The sequence below is a fragment of the Patagioenas fasciata genome, chromosome 1, assembly GCF_037038585.1.
Source record: "Patagioenas fasciata isolate bPatFas1 chromosome 1, bPatFas1.hap1, whole genome shotgun sequence".
NCBI lineage: Eukaryota > Metazoa > Chordata > Aves > Columbiformes > Columbidae > Patagioenas > Patagioenas fasciata.
In genome coordinates, this window is record NC_092520.1 from 114,101,278 (window position 1) to 114,119,053 (window position 17,776).

General features: G+C 38.1%; 1 protein-coding gene across 1 annotated transcript in view; it reads left to right on the forward strand.

Annotated features, from left to right (window-relative positions):
* Positions 1 to 12,058, forward strand: part of ANOS1 (anosmin 1) — a 141,744-nt gene extending 129,686 nt beyond the window's left edge. The window contains exons 10-14 of the mRNA XM_065856196.2: positions 154 to 248; positions 2,371 to 2,542; positions 3,787 to 4,007; positions 6,698 to 6,839; positions 7,510 to 12,058. Coding sequence (XP_065712268.1) covers positions 154 to 248; positions 2,371 to 2,542; positions 3,787 to 4,007; positions 6,698 to 6,839; positions 7,510 to 7,568 — 689 coding nt within the window. The 3' untranslated portion in view covers positions 7,569 to 12,058. The remainder of the gene's footprint in view (positions 1 to 153; positions 249 to 2,370; positions 2,543 to 3,786; positions 4,008 to 6,697; positions 6,840 to 7,509) is intronic.
* Positions 12,059 to 17,776: the final 5,718 nt, after the last annotated feature.

A 17,776-nucleotide genomic window follows, 5' to 3' on the forward strand; every position in this document is an offset into this window, starting at 1 on the left:
GTTCTGTCAAAGGATGCTTAGGAACAATTGAGGAACTACCAGCTCTACAATACTTAAAACTCTTTCTATTTTTATCCAGAGAAACCAGAAAAGTTGCAATGGTGAAAGCATAATTATAATGTATGTATTTTCCTCTCTTTTTATGTCATTTAGATACCAGCGTAAATCAATTCCAAGTCCACTGGTTACTGGAGTCCTGTGCACACAATGACACCAAAGGACTTGGGAAAGTAACTGAGCTGACTTATGTAAGTCTCCATTCAGCCTTCTCCTTGACTCTGAATAGCTTCTAAGCAGCTAGAGAAAGAATGGTTCTGTAGCATAATACAGTATGTTTTATACCATGTTTCATAGATAAGTAAGTGTGTTTCTTTTTTATGTTCCTCTTCAGCAAAAGATAAAAGTGAGGCATTTGGAGTGGTTTGGGGTTTCATATCACGTATTTTTTTGTCGGTGTTATTCAGACAAAAAGAGCAGGCAAACTTCTTAGCTATGTATTTATACATTTCTACAGCATATAGAATAGGGATCTTTATCTCTAATTAGCCCTGTAGGACTCCAGCACACTGCAGATAATGAAAAATAGCAATAGTCATTAATAAACTAGGTTTTCATTTAGACAGGCAGGTGGGTTTCACAACCCTGAGGAGAGCAATAGAATGAGAAAGGACCATAGGTGAAAAATACTAGACATTAGATCTGAAAGCTGGACAGTTATCAAAGAAGGAGAAAAGCTCTATGTAAGTATATGTCAGCCCAAATAAAATTGTAGTGGCAGTTCTTCGTACTCAATTTGTTGGCAATCTAGTGTCATCCATTTCTGTAACACGTTATTTGAACAACGCAGTAATGTGATTGGTGCATCACAATTGATTTAGTGGGTTAGGGAGAATGGAAGAAATTGCTATTCACTTTTCCTTTTTACCCTGACCTATACTACTGGATCAATTCAGTGGAGTAAATGGCATGTAAAAGTAGAGTAAATCAAAGGACATCATTTCTTATACAGAAGGCTGTTAACTTGTAAGAGTTACTGCTTCATAGGGTGAGCAAAGCAAATGTTAGAGGTGAATCAAAAAAATGGTTGTGACATAATTTTATGATCAGTCCCAGTATTTCAAGTTATGCACATTGAAGACAGGAGAAAGTTAACATTTAAGAAGATTATTTCCACTAGATGTCAGGAAAGACTCTTTGTACCTCTGCCCAAATGCATTGTGGGATTAGTTCATTTATTTCCTTGCAGTCATCTTATGGTAATTGGTCCAATCTACTTTGGGAAACTGTGTTTCTTTTGAGGGAGAAAATAATTACAAGCAAACAGAAGAAGGTTGATGCTACAAAAGGTTTGGTACTGGATGTAAGTCAAGGTGGATAAAGGCCTTATGTTTCAAGTGTTGAGTATCTAGGCCCTCTCACAATAAATAAAAGTACTCCTATCACAGTTTTAAGCAGGAGTCAAGCCTTTTAGAGCACTCTCCCGGCAGGTGGAAGGCAAAGACTCAAGTCCATTCTCAGCTGTCGATAATGATCTTCCAAAGGAAGGTTAGACTAATCCAGTTTGGGATCAGAAAAAAGAGGGAATTATGCAGAAGAGCACTGGAAATCAGTGATTCTGAAGGGAAGTGCAGATCTAAAAGGCAGTGAGAGATTTTTGACCTTAGCCATTAAGGTATTATTGGACATTTTCCTAGGGAAAAAAAAAAATAAATCTCATACATGATTTGTGCAAAAGCTTTCAGGCTGTGATTTTCAAAAGCACTGTAAACAACAGTTAGAATTTAGCAGGACACTTACATCTGTATAGTTTTCTTCTCTGGTCATTGTCTTTAAACAGATAATTGTGTTTTTTAGTTCATCTGTGGAGCTTTTCTTCCTAATAAGAAGATATAAGTAGTTAATGTAATAAAGTGGAAAAAAATGGAACCATAATGCCATGCTGGACTTTGAACATGCTTTTAAAAAGTTAAATGTAGATGAAGCCTGTCATTTACAGCAGCTTAACTCAGCTTTCTTACATTTATTTAATTTGATTAGCATTTACATCCTCACATTGCTGCCCCCATTGCCATCATGTCAGAGAGACTGTTATAAATGTTAGGACCCAGTTGCTTTGATATGCAGCATGGTGAAGGAGCTCTGCAGAATTGAAGGAAGTATCCAAATACCATGCCAATATATTTTGCTACTGAAAATAATCATAACATAGGCAGTGTTTGCTTTGTTCTCTGAGTAGCAGCCATGTCAGCATATCAGGAAAATATTTTATTGGAGAAAACTTCTTTTCATCTTCTGCCCACCTTCTTTTTCTTTTTTTTTGTCTTTCTAGAGGTTTATTTGCAGCATGTGATCTGTTTGTTTGTTTTCTAGGAAAACTACATGATTCTGAAGGACCTGTCATTTTCATGCAAATACAAAGTAACAGTTTTGCCTGCAAAATCTAAAAGTCGTTTTAAGGCTGAGAGTATTTTCTTTGTTACCCCACCTTGCTCTGCATTTAAAGAAAAAAGCCACAAGCACATTAACTGTCCTGCTGAAGGAGGTAAGGCGTGATCTGGAGAAACAGCCAAATAGATCAAATGCATTTATAGTCACCAAAATGGTCTTTAATAGCAATTCTAAAATGGAAAATGAAAGATTCCAAACAAATAAAAATATGACGAATGCTTATGTGAAAAATCTGCTAAAATACAGAGCAGTGTAGATTTTTTATTCCACATTACTGTTTCATCATTTAGGTGCTCATTTCAGTGGACCGTTTATAAACATATGATGACATTTGTTATTACACAGTTATTTTTGTAAAGAGGAACAGTTTCCCAGTTATATTTGTTATAATGACAGATGATAACCGTAAACATAATTGCACTGGCACGACCCATCTTTTGGCTGTTTTGGTACTGGTGAAAGTTGCATTTTCAGTTTGGTTTTTTTTTTAGGTTAATTCTGCTCCCAAGTAAAGGCACTCATACCTTTTAGTGTTGCCCTGATGGTAGGTATAGCTGGAAGGTTATGGGAGATTGCAGAATGGTGGAGATATTGGCTGGTGAGGACCTCTGGGGTCAGCTAGGCCAGCCACCTGCTTGGAACAAGGCTGCTGTCAGCACTAGGTGAGGTCAGCCATGGCTTTGCACAGCCATGTCTGGAAACCTCTCTCTTCAGCTAGAGAGTGGCCCTTTCACTTTGAGTCCCTGCTGTCCTACCAAGGGTACTCCTGTGCTTTGTGGGTCACCTCAGTGTCCTGCTGGCCACCATTGCCACTTCCTGACTGCCCCTCCTGCCAGTTCCCAGCATTACAACCATATTCCTGGGAAACGGCAACTCAGTCGTGTTTCCCCTAATCGGAGTGTCCCTGTTAACTTGCACTACAGTTTTAGCGCATGGATTTTACCTTTTACCTGCATCATGGGGTTCTGTGCTCTCCTGTGGGTTTTCTTGTGATCCCAAAATTGAAAAGCGGGGCTCAGGTGTTAGGAAACACAGAGCACCAGCAGAATGGTTGCCAGTGAATGAGACACTTATGCCTTTACATGCCATAGCCTTTACTTTCTGTCACCTACAGCTGACAGGATTTTATTTGAAGTTTAAATTTGGCACAAAATTCTATTGGAATATATCAAAGGTAGGCTTTGGCTAACACTGCAAATGTGGTGGCAGAAAGCTGGCAGGATCCTGGGTAACACCAGAAAGAGAGCTCTGTCTGACCTTCATTTGTGGAACTAAATGAACGTTATTGAACGTTATCTCTCGAAGTTTAGCTTCTCTTTTTGCTTTCCGAATTTGTAGTGCCAGTTCTACCCAAAGTGTTGGCCAAACCCGAGAATCTCTCTGCGTCTTTCATTGTCCAGGAAGGTAACATCACTGGTCATTTTTCCTGGAAGATATCTAAGGCAGACCTTCACCAGCCCATGACAGGGTTTCAAGTCACTTGGGCAGAAGTAACCACAGAGAGCCGTCAGAACAGCTTACCCAACAGCATCATTTCACAGTCGCAGATACTGCCAGCAGTAAGTTGTTTGGTACTTTTTTTTTACTAACAGCTTCATAATTCTGTGCGTATGTGGCCTATTTTTAATGTTTAGTGATGATGCAGATGTCACACATAGCGTTCTCTGGCTCTACAGGCAAGTTGGAGGAGAAAGTGCTGAATTTTTTCTCCTTCCTGGAGAAACAGAGCACAGCTACTCTTCTTGATGACACATCAAACATTTTAATGTTCACAATCGTCAGATTAGCAACCACTATCTCAGAAGTGCCCGAAGGAAGGAAAAGATCGTCTGTGTGACAATAGATAGTTTTTATTTTCTTTTTGTTTTCTTCATCTTGGTGGTTACTATAGCTTTGCTCATTATTCAGTGTCCAAGTTGATGGATTTAAGAGAATTTTCTTTTCCTTTGAGTTACTCATTGCTTTAAGAAAAATAAAAATCACTTCCTGCTTTGCCAGTACCCAAGGTTGTCTGACAGATAAATAATTTAAAGGAGAACTAGACTTCACTGTTTATGGAAAGTATGAGAATTAACAATTTGAATTCTTCCCCCATTTTGCTTTAAGATAGTCTTTGGTATTTCAGTTCGTCCTCTGGCAGAGGCAAGTGAAGAGCACTTCATTCAGACTCTGTTGCCAGATCCACCGAAGTCAACAAAAAGGCTTAAGCAGCTGGCCATGATCCAAAGTCAGCTAACAACTGGGAGTCTTGCCATTCACTTCAGGGAAGTCAATCAAGGAGACTGTGTCTAGAGCAGAGCTGGCCGAAAATCTTTTCACAACATTCATTTCATCAAAGGATGTGTAAAATATTGTGTGGCACGTATCTTACATTGAATGCGTTTTCCGTAAATCCAGGGCAAGGTTCTCCACATTCTATCTTAATTCCTAACAGATTGGCATAAGCCCAGGGCACTCGTGTTTCCAAGCCCGTTATTCTGGGGGAGGGCAACAAAGTTGACCATGGATGTTCTGAAACTATGAGGCAAGCTACCATGCAGTGTGCGAAGCTGTTTAGTTACAGCTTAATACAGACTTGGTGTGATCTGCACCAGTTCACTCAAAGCTTGACCCACAGTCTGGAGCAGAAACACAGTGCGGATTCAGCCTTGGTCTCTTCAGCAAGCCATGTTGCAAGATTACCTGAAGTTGTTACTCAGGCACAGACCTCTGGCTTCAAACAGCCACCTTAGCACAATGATAAGCAAAGTTACAGACCATGAGATGTTACTTTTCCTTTCAGTTTTCATCTGTTTTTTAGGAGCAGGCATATGTTTTATTCAGAATTTCTATTCCTTCTTTTAAGCTTTTGGTCCAGTTAGGTCTGGAAAAAAAAATATTTAAAACACTCCATTGTGTTATGCTTTCATTTTTTACCTTTGTTTTCCTTATTTTTTCACTATCGTAGAGCCTGGAGATTCCTTTTATTTGAATGTCTATCACTGTATATATTTCTCTGTCTATTTGTGACAACTGGCTAAGAAAACTGTGGTTTGAGCTGAAACAATATCTCCTACCTCTCAGAAACCACCAGAATGTAGTGTATTTTATGGTGATGATCATTAATTCATTCTCGTTGGTAACCTCTGATAAAAATTCAATATTTACACAATGGGATCTGAAACCCTGAGGTCCCAACTGCTGTAGGAGCACATGAATGGCCAGAGTGAACGTATGAGTGTGATGTGTACTCACTCCTCTCTGGCTCCTACCCCAGCTTCAGCAATGTCTATTAACAGCAGCCTCATCTCAAATATGTGCTAATTTGGCAGTAAAATTGCACATTTCACCCCACCTTTTCTCTCTCTTTTCCCGTTTACTGTCAGCTCTGGCAGTAACAGCAAATTATCAGTTATCCCCACAGCCCACTTAGGTTCCCCCCCATGGTGCTGGGTGCAGTGCCAGCCAGAGCAATTGCCCTGCAAATAAATTCCTGGCTGGCCCAGCCTGTCAGGTCACAGGAGCAAACTGTGCCCGCACTTCCCTGCTGTGCCCTTCCCAGGACTGATCCTTTTCAACTTGAAATAAGGTGAACTGGGGCTTTTTATTCCTTAATGCTCCTCCATCTTTAGTCAGATATATTGCTATTTGGAAGCATTTACAAACTTACTCCGTAATTATCTTACATAGGCGTAAGTGACCACGCAAGGTATGGAGCAGTGAAAACTGAGGCCATCATGCCAAAAATGGGATTAAGAACAGAAGAGCAGATTCTCATGGTGTAATTGGGACAAATATGCCAAAATCTGTGTACCCACACTTCTTTTCACTAGCTGCAGCAGGGGACCAAACCTGCAAATTGCCCTGAATTAATTTACCAATTAGTGGAATTCACGACAGGTCCAAAATAAAAACAAGTTATATAATGAGCATTTGTTAAAAAGAGTGACTAAGAAGTTGAAATTTTATTATTTTTTAGTGATGAGCACATCATCCATTTTCAAGAACACTAAGGAACAACTTGGACCTTTTACACATGAAACTATAACATGGTGAGAATGTATACTCAAAGACAGTGGCCAATAAAAAAATCAAAACTAACCCTCTCTACAAAGTGATACACATTAAATCTTTTTAACAAAATTCTGAAGAAATAATTTGTGGATGCTGAGAGTGACAGAACTTGTTTAAACCACCACTTTGTGTGGGTAGATCAGCTATGTTTTATTTTTAGATCTTCTGAGAATTAATGCGATTTATTTATTTTTAGGATCATTATGTACTCACCGTGCCAAATCTGAGGCCATCGATGCTTTACCGCTTGGAAGTTCAAGTGCTGACAACTGGTGGGGAAGGACCAGCTACGATAAAATCATTCCGAACACCCGACCTCCCTCCATTTTCACCCCACAGTAAGTTGTACACTGTTTTGACTTATGGTTGCATGTTGCAGGAGTTAAGTCTTCCACATGTAAACAGTTGGCTTGAGCTTTAGAGTCTTTATTGTTTCCAGTAGCATTCCATGAATTTAAGATGCTTGAAAATATTGGTTTTTTTCCCTCTATAAATGACTCTCAACTGTGATGGAAGCAAATGCAGTTTTCATCTCACTCAGTTTCTGTCGTCTGACATTTGCCACTCATTCCACCACAGCTCTTTGGCTTACGCCTGTAGCACCTTTGGTTCAAAGATGGTCTATTCTCCACGTATTACCTTGTCCTGGGATTACTCAGCTTTCGAGATTAGATTTTTCTGGGTGCGTTCAGTCCAGCATTACTAAAGCCTGATCATATTTCTAAAGCAGTGCAGATTTCTTGATGACCATTTCAAGCATTTCGTATGTTTCTCAAAAGTATGGCATAGTGTTGCAATGCTCAACCAGAAATACAATGAATTAGTCCAAGATTCATCTGCTTGAATCCTTTTGTCACTAAAGTTGTCTGCACTGAACATGCATGTAGTTCTCTGCACAGGCAGTTCACTTACAAGCTGAGGGCCTCATGAAGACTTTTTAGTAGGGATAATTAATGGTGTTACATGTTCAGGTTTTGATATGTACATATTTTCCTCTTCTTTGTTTAGGATCTCATCTGAAGCAGCATCATCCACATCACTACAAGCCACCCCCAGAGAAATATTAGACTGTTTCCAATGATTATACAAATAACTGAGAGAAAAACTGAGCTCCCAAATGGAGGCTAGAAAAAGGCACATCTGTAGGAGCAATGAACGCAGTTTTGCAGTGGAAGTTACCATCCGGTATGATCTGTACCTACGCCTCTGTAGTTTAGCCATGACAAATAGTATTTGCACCAAGACCACGATACAGTAAGTATAATTTCGATACCACCACTATTCGACAAACTGAAGATCACATCCAACTCCACACCTGTGAGAAGATCAGAAGCGTGCTCATTATAATGTTTTTGTATTTCTGTGTTTAAAGTAGATTGAAATGGTGCAGTGTATACAGCTTTTTCTCTTAGTGACTTCAATGTTAATATTTGCAAGGTTGTCCTCAGATACATACATACTTTTGAACACTGTAGGCAATGTTTTCATCAGCAAGTTTAAATGATCTATTTTACGTAAAGCTCTGCCTGTCACCAGTTTAAACCCTAGTGTATTTTGCTATTAAAGAAGATATCCGTATGTCTGAAATAAAGACATAAGTAAAATAAATACCGGTAGCAGAAACGATAAAATAGTCAGTATTTAATAATTGCAGTATCACCGCAGAGGAAAATGCTGATACATTTGTATCAACCATCCATTCTGAAATGGTGATGTTTCAGCATGTACATCATCTATTAGCGTAGTTCATAGCTTAAAAATATACAGGCTAGATGTACCATTGTAAAGAAACAATAGACAATTAATTGAATTGTTGAAAATCTATGGAAATTAATACGATTAATTTATAGGGCCTGGAAAAATGAATTTTAAAACCCCACTTATAATTTTTTGGAGTCTAATATTTCAAGGTATACTAGTATCTTGAAAAGAAGCACTGATTTTCTAGTTAAAAATCTGATAGTTAACATGAACGTTTTAGAAAATCCAGTTCTGAGGCACATTTATTACTCAAGTAGCTGTAGAGCTACTTTTTGGCTTAGGCTCTTGGTGTGCATATCTCTTTTCCCTGTGGATCGTTCGAACAGAAGGATGGATGTATTGGCTCCATGCTATTTTGCTTACAGAAAGAATGATGTGACAATATTCTGGCATCTGGAAAACATTGGCTTATAATTTATTTGAATGCATTTTTAAAATTTAGACAGAGGTTGCCCTTTTTTAACCATAAGGGAATTCATATTGCCTTATTGCGCAATATAAACTGTCTACAATAATTTGCTACACAGAGAGACATCCTTTGATAGTAAACAGAAACTGCTTGGATTTATTATTGGGAGGGTAGAAGGTATCTGACATCAAGCATCCCTACAAATACTCATAATCAGCTTCTAATGTTCAGAATATTCAAAGTGCTTCTGAATTTTTTGGCACCATTTCCATTGCTCCCTGAACCATCACATCGTGAGGCTAATGTACCTCGAGAGTCCAACTTGACAAGGTGGCCACTTTTTCTACCAGCAGATGCTACAGACTCACCCGTACTTCATATTTGGCTGGGATATTCAGTGAGAGGAGCTCAGACATTAGTGATATTTCCTTCTCTTGATGACAACCTGTTTTGTGGAAAAGCAAATATGAAGACAAAAACCACAAACCTGAAACTGAGGATCAGAGTTACGTTTATCAGAGTAGTGCGTTCACAAAATATTAAAATACAGTTTGTCTGTTTTGGAGTTTATAGCTTTTTGTTTCACATGGGTTGATACCACAGGGGGTGAAGGAAACTGAGTTAATTTCCCTGCATTTCTACCTTTGCTATTAAAGGGCTCTTTTTTCCATTGTGTTTCTACTTTGATTGTTGTATTTTTTGATATGCACTCAGTAACCAAGAACTTTTCCAGAAATTTTCTATTGTTACATGGTTTGGGCCTTTAACAGCAGTTTTAAAAGATATTAAAGGCTATGGTGCTTTTAATTCCTTCCTCTATCTTTATGTTATCTTCCCTTTTCCAGGATACGTGGGCAAATAAACAGATGAACTCTTCTTCATAAAATCCTTAATGCAAAGGTTTCTTTTCAATGTGGCAGAAGGCCAGAGTCTCAGAGATGTTTGTCAGGACGGAAATGTTTTGTGTGTAGAAGTTTTTACAAAAAACCCAAAATTTGAATTGGACCAGTGTGCAGCACTACTTCAACATTTAGATTGCACAGGGTGTAGGTGAGACTATAGAAGCGATCTCTCTGCTGTTTGCTGAGAGCAGGAGTCAGTGGGATCAGGGAAAGTAATTACCTCAGGCTGCTCTGAAAAATTCTGTCCAAACCTTTCAATCACAGTCTATTTTAGTTATGCTGGAGCAAATCAGTAGTGACTTGATTAATGTTAACGGAATTATGTTTCATTTGTAGTGACATGGTAAAGCACAGAACATGGATGTCGGTCTTTATTACAGTGGTGCCAAAGCTGTCTTGGAGATAGATAAACTGGAAGTTAGCAGCCCTGAGTGATCATACCCTTAGAACTGGTTGCTGAAATAAATCAAAATAGTTACTGGTTACTGATAGAAGTCTCTTTGAAGCATCCAACTTTTAAAATTAACAATGTACTTTTGAAGGGCTTTTCCCTTTTCAAGTAGATTCTGGCAACCAAAAAATAAGATTTTAAAGTAGAATTGTATTGAACAAGTGTATTATACAGGGTCCACTAAGATGTAAATTATTTTTCCTTCTACAAATCAGCTTGTCAGCTCACCTTTCAAGTCACCCTCCAAATCAAAGACTAAATATACAAGTTTAACAAAGCTCATGCATGGATGTTAAATTCCCAGCTATGAGTGATTTCCTGATTACTCTTTGAATTTAGTAGTACAGATTTGAAGTTGTTAGTGCCTAATTTGTAAAGCCTTGTTTGCTGAATTGTACAGGGTATTGTCCTAATTTACTTGCCTATGTCACATTAAATATTTAATTCAGCAATAGAGTTGTAATTCACTACTCAATTCACTAAAGATTTATTTTCTCTAATGATCTTGTGTAATACAGATTTAATATAGATATTGGGATGTTTTTAGATAATCTGCACCTTTACACTAATGTATTATTTGCTATGTACGATTCTGATGGATTCATCAGTTGACTTCAGGATGCTTTTTGTTTATCTCTTACAGGAGAATTTTAAGATTATGCCATTTTTTTTGCTACCTGCTTTGTGAAGTGTTTTTTTTTTTTTCATTGTTATTGGTGATTTTTGTTTAAGAAGAGAATGGTTCGTTCTTGTTAATTTTTTTTGACCATTTTTGAGTTGTTTATAAAGCAGGAGAAATTCAAATAAGATAGAGCTTGTGCTGTATTACCTTGAGTATTCATTAATAACATAGCACATAGACATAGAGATCTGAATTCTGAAATGCTGAACATCCGCAACTTAGTGGCTTCAGAAGGAGTTGAGGATGTGGTGTGGAAGTGCTAGCACTGACATTAATGTTTTGCATGGTCACACAAGGTCAAAGGAATACTCATTGCTAATGCAAATGGGAATGTGCTGTTGATATTAGCAGAACTGTATAGAAACCTTAACAGTGAGTCAATTTATTCCACAATACTTTCATCTCCATGCTCCCAGCTGGAGGCAGGGAGAGTTTCAGATAAGCAGGCCCTGATGCAGGAGGGTGCGCAGAAGGGGAAACTTCCATATGCACAAAGTCAGTGGGATGGAATAAACCTGTGCAGTTAAGGATGAGCTTTAGTGATATCTCAAATAAAGCATGGATGTCAAAATTTGCTTGAATGCTATCTCAGATCAGGGCCTTATAGGATAAAGTGTGGGACGCAGACAGTTCTATATTCTGTGTACAACACCATATATTTTTTAATTTTTGTCTTGTGTATATGTAAATGTAGTTGTGATATTGACTTATTTATTAATTCATTTTCTTATACTATGTGCCAAGTATATTCCTACCCTTTTTGAGCAGTACCTGTGACCATCAATTACTAAAAATATTGTTATGCAAACTTGTGCATTGTAACCGGGAATATGATGCTAATAAGCTGTTGCATGTAGTTTTAAATAATGAAGAAAACCCTTTATTTAAAAAATGTAAATGAATATCTGCAGATGTTGATGACTATATAAGGTTTTGCATGCCAAAACTCATTGTTCAGTTGTGGGCATGAAATGTAACGACTGTATTACCTCTGCTGAATATATTCGTAAGGTACAATTTGCAACGTAATTATCAGAGCTCTATATGTAAAATTTTCCTTTTTACTTAATTATATTGTAGTAGAGGTATCAGAACTGCTTCTCTGTTACCCAAATTGGCTGTAGAAATTATGTTCCTATAACACTCATTTAAAGTCAGTATTTATTTATGTATGTAATACAAAAAGATTGGTCTTATGTGTCTGTCCTGTTATTTAGAGAAAGAAATACACTTCTTGTAAAAAATAATTTGTAAAAATGTAAATGTAAATATAGTCTGATTTCTTTTACTCATTCTTTTCATGTTTAGAATTTGTAAATACTGTTTAGGTAATAAACTATCATACATCAAAATCTTGCTACATTCTTTCCACCATGCAGAATTTATAGTTTTGTTTTTCTTAAGTTGAAGACATAGAGTCATCTTAAAAAAAAAGTAGTGTCACGCCGAGTAGCTTTGCAACATCTACATTTCATTGTGTGGAATAGTTCACAGCAAAGATTTATTCACCCTTTCTAATGCTAACTTCAAAAAGTTAACATGTCGCTGGATCTCTGTGAGCGACCCAGTCCTGCAAGTCAAGATTTTCATGATTGAAAATCATAGTGAGATCTATGTGTACACCAAATTTGGAGTGTTTTCTATCTTAAAGTGCTATATCCCATAATTTAAATTATATATTGTTAATAAATATAACTATCTGTCATAGACGTGCTATCATTCTCAGATGCAATATGTTTAGTTTAGGGATGCACCTTTGACTTACTCTTGATTTACTTAATAAACATTTAGATTTTGTTAACTTGAAGATAAACTCCAAAATTCAGTGGTTTTGCTTTCTCATTAGAATAGCTACTTACATTTTTGGTTTTGGTTTTCGTTTAACATAAATGGATAATATTTAGAAAAGCCCATATAGTTAAATTTCTCCGCAAGTTAGACTATTTCAATGCTATTTGCCATTATGGTTCAGTAAATCCAGGCAAGGATGATATACCACCATGGATAGGCAAGCACTCGTAATAAATAGTTGAAGTTTCTACATGCTGTAATTCAAAATATCCATTATTTTTTTTCCTTCCATAACTTCAAATAAATGTTTTATTCAGCATTGAATAAAAAGAGACAATGACTGGATGATATGAGTCATAGGATATTAAGCAAATTTGCTATTGAATGTTTTGGTTTGGGGTTTTGTGGCTGGTGCTTCTGTACCACTTGGCTTTTGTTCATCTGAAATTTGAATGCACTCAAAAGTTTCCATTTAAAAAAATGTAATAAAATGAAAGGTCTTTTACAGTAAAAAAAAAAAAAAAAGAAAGAAAGCTCTATACTTGTGTATTCTGATTGCAGGTGTTGCATTGTCACCGTCTGGACATTCACCAGCCTCCTTGGGGGAGGCCTTGAGCAAAAGCCCTGGCCATGTAGCACCTGGGAGAGCAGAGAAGTCCCTGGGTAGAGCACTGAGACCATGAGGTTTGAAACAGCCAACGCGCAAGACTCCTGCAGGTTGGAAAGGGATGTCGCTCAGTAGAAGCGAGTTGCTCTGTCCTCCTTTGGAAGGAGCTTAGTAGCCTCCCTGCTCCTACTGAAGGTGCTGGTAGGAGCATAGATTAGTATTTAACACATTCTTTGCTATAAGTGTTTCCTGAGGGTGCCATGTGACACATAAACTAAAGAATTTATGAATGCGTGTTGTACCCAGTTCCTCACCTGTGATGCTGATCTATTATTCATGTTACTTAATAACAAGCTACATTCAGGAGTGCTGTTTCTTCTCAAAGAAAGATCAACTTTGGAAATAGTGGGTTATAATTTTTCAGGAGAGTTAGGCAAATATGCCACACACAAATATCCCTTTATATTTCTGTGCAAATACATTTGTACACCAAATGGAGCTTGCTTGTCTATTTCACAAGCTGTACAGTAATAAATATGTGCAATAGGTTCAAAATTATCAGTCTTTAAAAGTAACTCTGGGTTTCCTAATTAGTGCTGATTGGTCAACATATTTTTCATGTTTTTATAATTTTATTTAGAAAATGTTGCCTGATATAAATCTTTCAGACTGCTTATTTATTAATAGATGCAGAGTGACAGGTTGTAATTTCCACTGTGTGATGTCTATCTAAGTGAAAGGTAGAGGAGGCAGATTAGGGACAGAAGACTGTAGGTGGCACGAAAAAGAATCATTTGATGTATTTGTTTAGTAGTTATCTGCAAACATCAAAATAATCTTGTAATTTTTGTTTTTTCTGAGATGTGCTGGAATACGTGCTTGAAATATAAATATTTCAGACTTTCAGTGAACATACCTGCAAGACAAAATCAATCAGCCTATAACTCAAAAACCAGGAATATACAAGGAAAAAAAGAAGCCAGTGGATGCTAATGGTTCTCTCAGGGCATTTAGGGACAACGGTTCTTTTTTGCTTGGTACTTACTGAATCATACCGAAGACAAAGAAAATCCATATGCATTTTTCTTGCTTTGAGTGAAATGCTTCTTATCACAAAGGGTCCCATTTAATTGGCTAAAGATGCTTCATCAATGTCAGAGTCACCAGGGGTATGTGGTAGCTTAACACCATAATGATGCACTAGTGAATGAACCATGTATTTTTTTCATTTATCTGAAGATTGTCTTCATTTGTCTCATCTTTTGCCTGAACTTCTTTGATCTTTTTTTGTTTGGTTGGATCACTATTCATTGCTTTTCTTGTATGTTCCATCTGAAAACTTGTCTCATTTAGTACTCTTAACCATACATGTATGCTCAAAGCATGTTTCTCTTTGCTGCCCATTGCTATAAAGATTTAGGTTTATGCTACTTTTCCAGTAAAAAGTAAAGCCATTAAAATAATACATATACTTTCATTTATATAGGAAACCTTACTGTGTTTTTTGAACAACAGCTGTGCTAGCCTCAGGAAATTGTAGCAAGCACACAGAACCATATTAAACTGCGAGGTATCACTCATATTTGTGGATTGATAAATGCCTGTAATCAATACATTATGTTCAGGTTAGCTAAATACATCATTTAGACTGAGCAAAACTAATTCCATTTCATCTGCAAAAAAAGGGTTGTGGATGAATACCAGAAGCCTGGAGAAAGATGTAACAGGAACAATACAGACTTCTGTGCCTGAATAATATCAAAAACCAAAAAAATGACACAGCATCAATGATCTTAATAAGTTTTCTTCCCAATCACTAATAGAGAATACTCAATACTTTAATAAAATCATAAGATGATCTCACATTTATTTTGTAGGCAATTTTGCAACTTTTGAGAGTAACTTTACAAAATATATGAAACAAATAGCAAGAAATTAGTCCTCTTATTTCATTATATTTCATTTAAAAATTAATATCTACCTGATATTTTTCTCAGAGTCACTTGGCAGAAAAAATGCATAGAACAGTGTAATTCTGTTTCTCCCCCTGAAATTCAACCTTTGACTAAAAAAATCTTCCAATTTTTAAAAATTATATACACAGTTACTGGTAAACTAAGAGTCAAATAGGGTAGTTAGTGGTTTTGGTAGCTATTGTCAGATTTTATCTAGGAAACTTGTTCTCTTATCTCAGCTAACCTTGAAATCTCTAGAATAGTTTATTGCGTGCTATCATTCGTAGATGATAGGCTGCTTGGGACCTTGCCCTTTCATGTTTTGGAGATAAATAAGGATGAGGATTCCACATCCTCTCTTACTAATTACTTGTGAAACAATAGCAAAGCAAATAGTGACATCTTAACCATCAAGGAAATTGTATGGGAAAAAAACAGGTGGCATAAACAACTTCAGTTGCATAATGCACCTTTCAAATTACAAAGAAATTGTAAAGTATTCTCTGGAAGCACAAATTTACAGGTTCTTTTATTCTGAGCCAGTTTGTGATTAAACCCTTCTTACACTGGCCCTGGTAATTCAAAGCTTGCAGAAAATGAAACCTGTGGCATCTCAATATATTTTTATTTTGTCAGATAGTAGTTACCTCACGAGCCTTGCAAAATGGGAAGTTGATCATCCATATTTCTAGGAATTCATAGTGCTTGCTTAGCTTGCAAAACTGAATGAATGAGGATGAGTGACGGTTTACCATATTAACATATTCAACAAATTATTAAATATTAAATTGACAATGGCAGTGGCCCATTTGTGTTACCTCTCTTATATGTCATGAGTCGTTGATTTATGTAGCTACAGCTATCAAAATTCTCAGTCCTACTTGGTCAGGTAACACATTAGTCTGAACAGGGTATGAGCTTCTGAGGAGACCGCCTGGGAGACCTGAGGTGACCTGAGCAGGTCAGTTGCTGTGATTACGGCAGAGCGTGCCTGGAATGCAGCTGGTGCTGCTGGTGCTGCAAATGTTGGACTCTCTGTGGTTGGGGATGGCAGGGGGAGAGGGGGTGGCTACCTGAGACTGGAAAGAATCATAGAGTCACAGAATAGTTTGGGTTGGAAGGGACTTTCAAAGGGCATCTTAGTCCAAACCCCCTGCACTGAGCAGGGACATCTTCAACTAGATCAGGTTGCTCAGAGCCCCGTCCAACCTGGCCTGGAATGTCTCCAGGGATGGGGCATCCACCGCTTCTCTGGGCAACCTATTCCAGTATTTTACCACTCTCATTGTAAAAAGTTTCTTGCTCATGTTTAGCGTGAATCTCCCCTCCTTTACTTTAAAACCATTACCCTTTGTACTGTTGTGACAGGCCCTGCTAAAAAGTATGTCCCCAAGAAAGGGTGCCTTCAGTGAAAATGCTGTGGAAAGGCCTCTCGTCCCACTGCAGAACTGTAGGGTGAGTAGGGAAGAAAGACTCAGCACAGAGGTGTCCACTGCTCTGAGCTGGGAGAGAAGTGCAACTGATTGCATGACCAAAGCCTTGATAAGAGGAGGAGCAAATGGGGCATAGAGAGACATGGCAGTCAGGGGGACATGCCTCTGCTCTTGAAGCAGAATGGTCCTGAGCTCCAGTGTCCACAGCAAGGGGAGAGAGGAGGACCTCACACCTTCAGTATGCTGCCTTTCTGAGGGAACTAGGTAGGAGTGGGGAGGGTGGGCAAGATGCAAAGAAGACTGGCACAAAGACAGTTGTGCTGGAATCCGTGTTTTCTACTTCAATTGAACTTTGGTTTGCAGAAAATGCACAGAAATACCTTGATTTGCTGTTTGCACAGACGTTCACAGATGCAGAGCTGAAACTCTGGGACCTCAGTGCAAAGTACTGGGGTACTGGCTGGCACTGACACTGCTTGCTGCTCTGACAGTTTTGTGTCTACTGCTAGCACTATGTAGGGAGCTCAGCTCATCCAAGATGGAGAGTATTTGAGGAAAACTTTGAGACATGGGATTTGGACCTGTGTGAGAGCACACTTCTAGGCTCCACTAGCCTTCACTGTTTCAGCACTGTGGTGAACACCTGTGTTGCTGTCCCTTCTCTTCCTTTTTTCCCTTGGGTTTCCATGTGCTCCAGGAAATTCACACCAACCAGAAACCCAGAAGACTAAGCAAATCCCCTGCACATGGTCCTCACATCCCTGGGTTTGTGGTCTACCTTGTCTCAGGTAGTCATCCAAATATCACCTGGTGTCAGAGCGATAGCAGAGTGAATTTCATCACTGTCAAACACTTGCTGAAAAGAGAGGGACTGTGTTGGATCATAAGAAAAACTGAGTAAATTAAGGCCCTACAAGCTAGAAAGAGTAAAACCTGACACTGCATGCAAACAGGCTGTACCTCTTGAGCTGGGTAGAGGAATGGAACCTCAAAGGAGAAAACCACCAGCAGGATTCCCCTTGTGTTGTTTCAGCAGTGACTATAAATGAGTGAACTCTGCTTTTATGTACCATGGGACCACCTACAGTAATGAGGTCCTGAGTTGCCAAAATCAGAAGCTGCACTGAGTGTCAGTTGAAAGAAAAGAATGTTCCTCCTAAAGGCAGGGTTTGAGCCCACCTGGAGGCTCACCACACATCGTAGTTGAAATCCAGAGTCTCACATGCTCAGACCTTCTGTCATGGCATTAGGTCTCAAGCAAAAGTTTTTCCCTCTCTGTAGAAA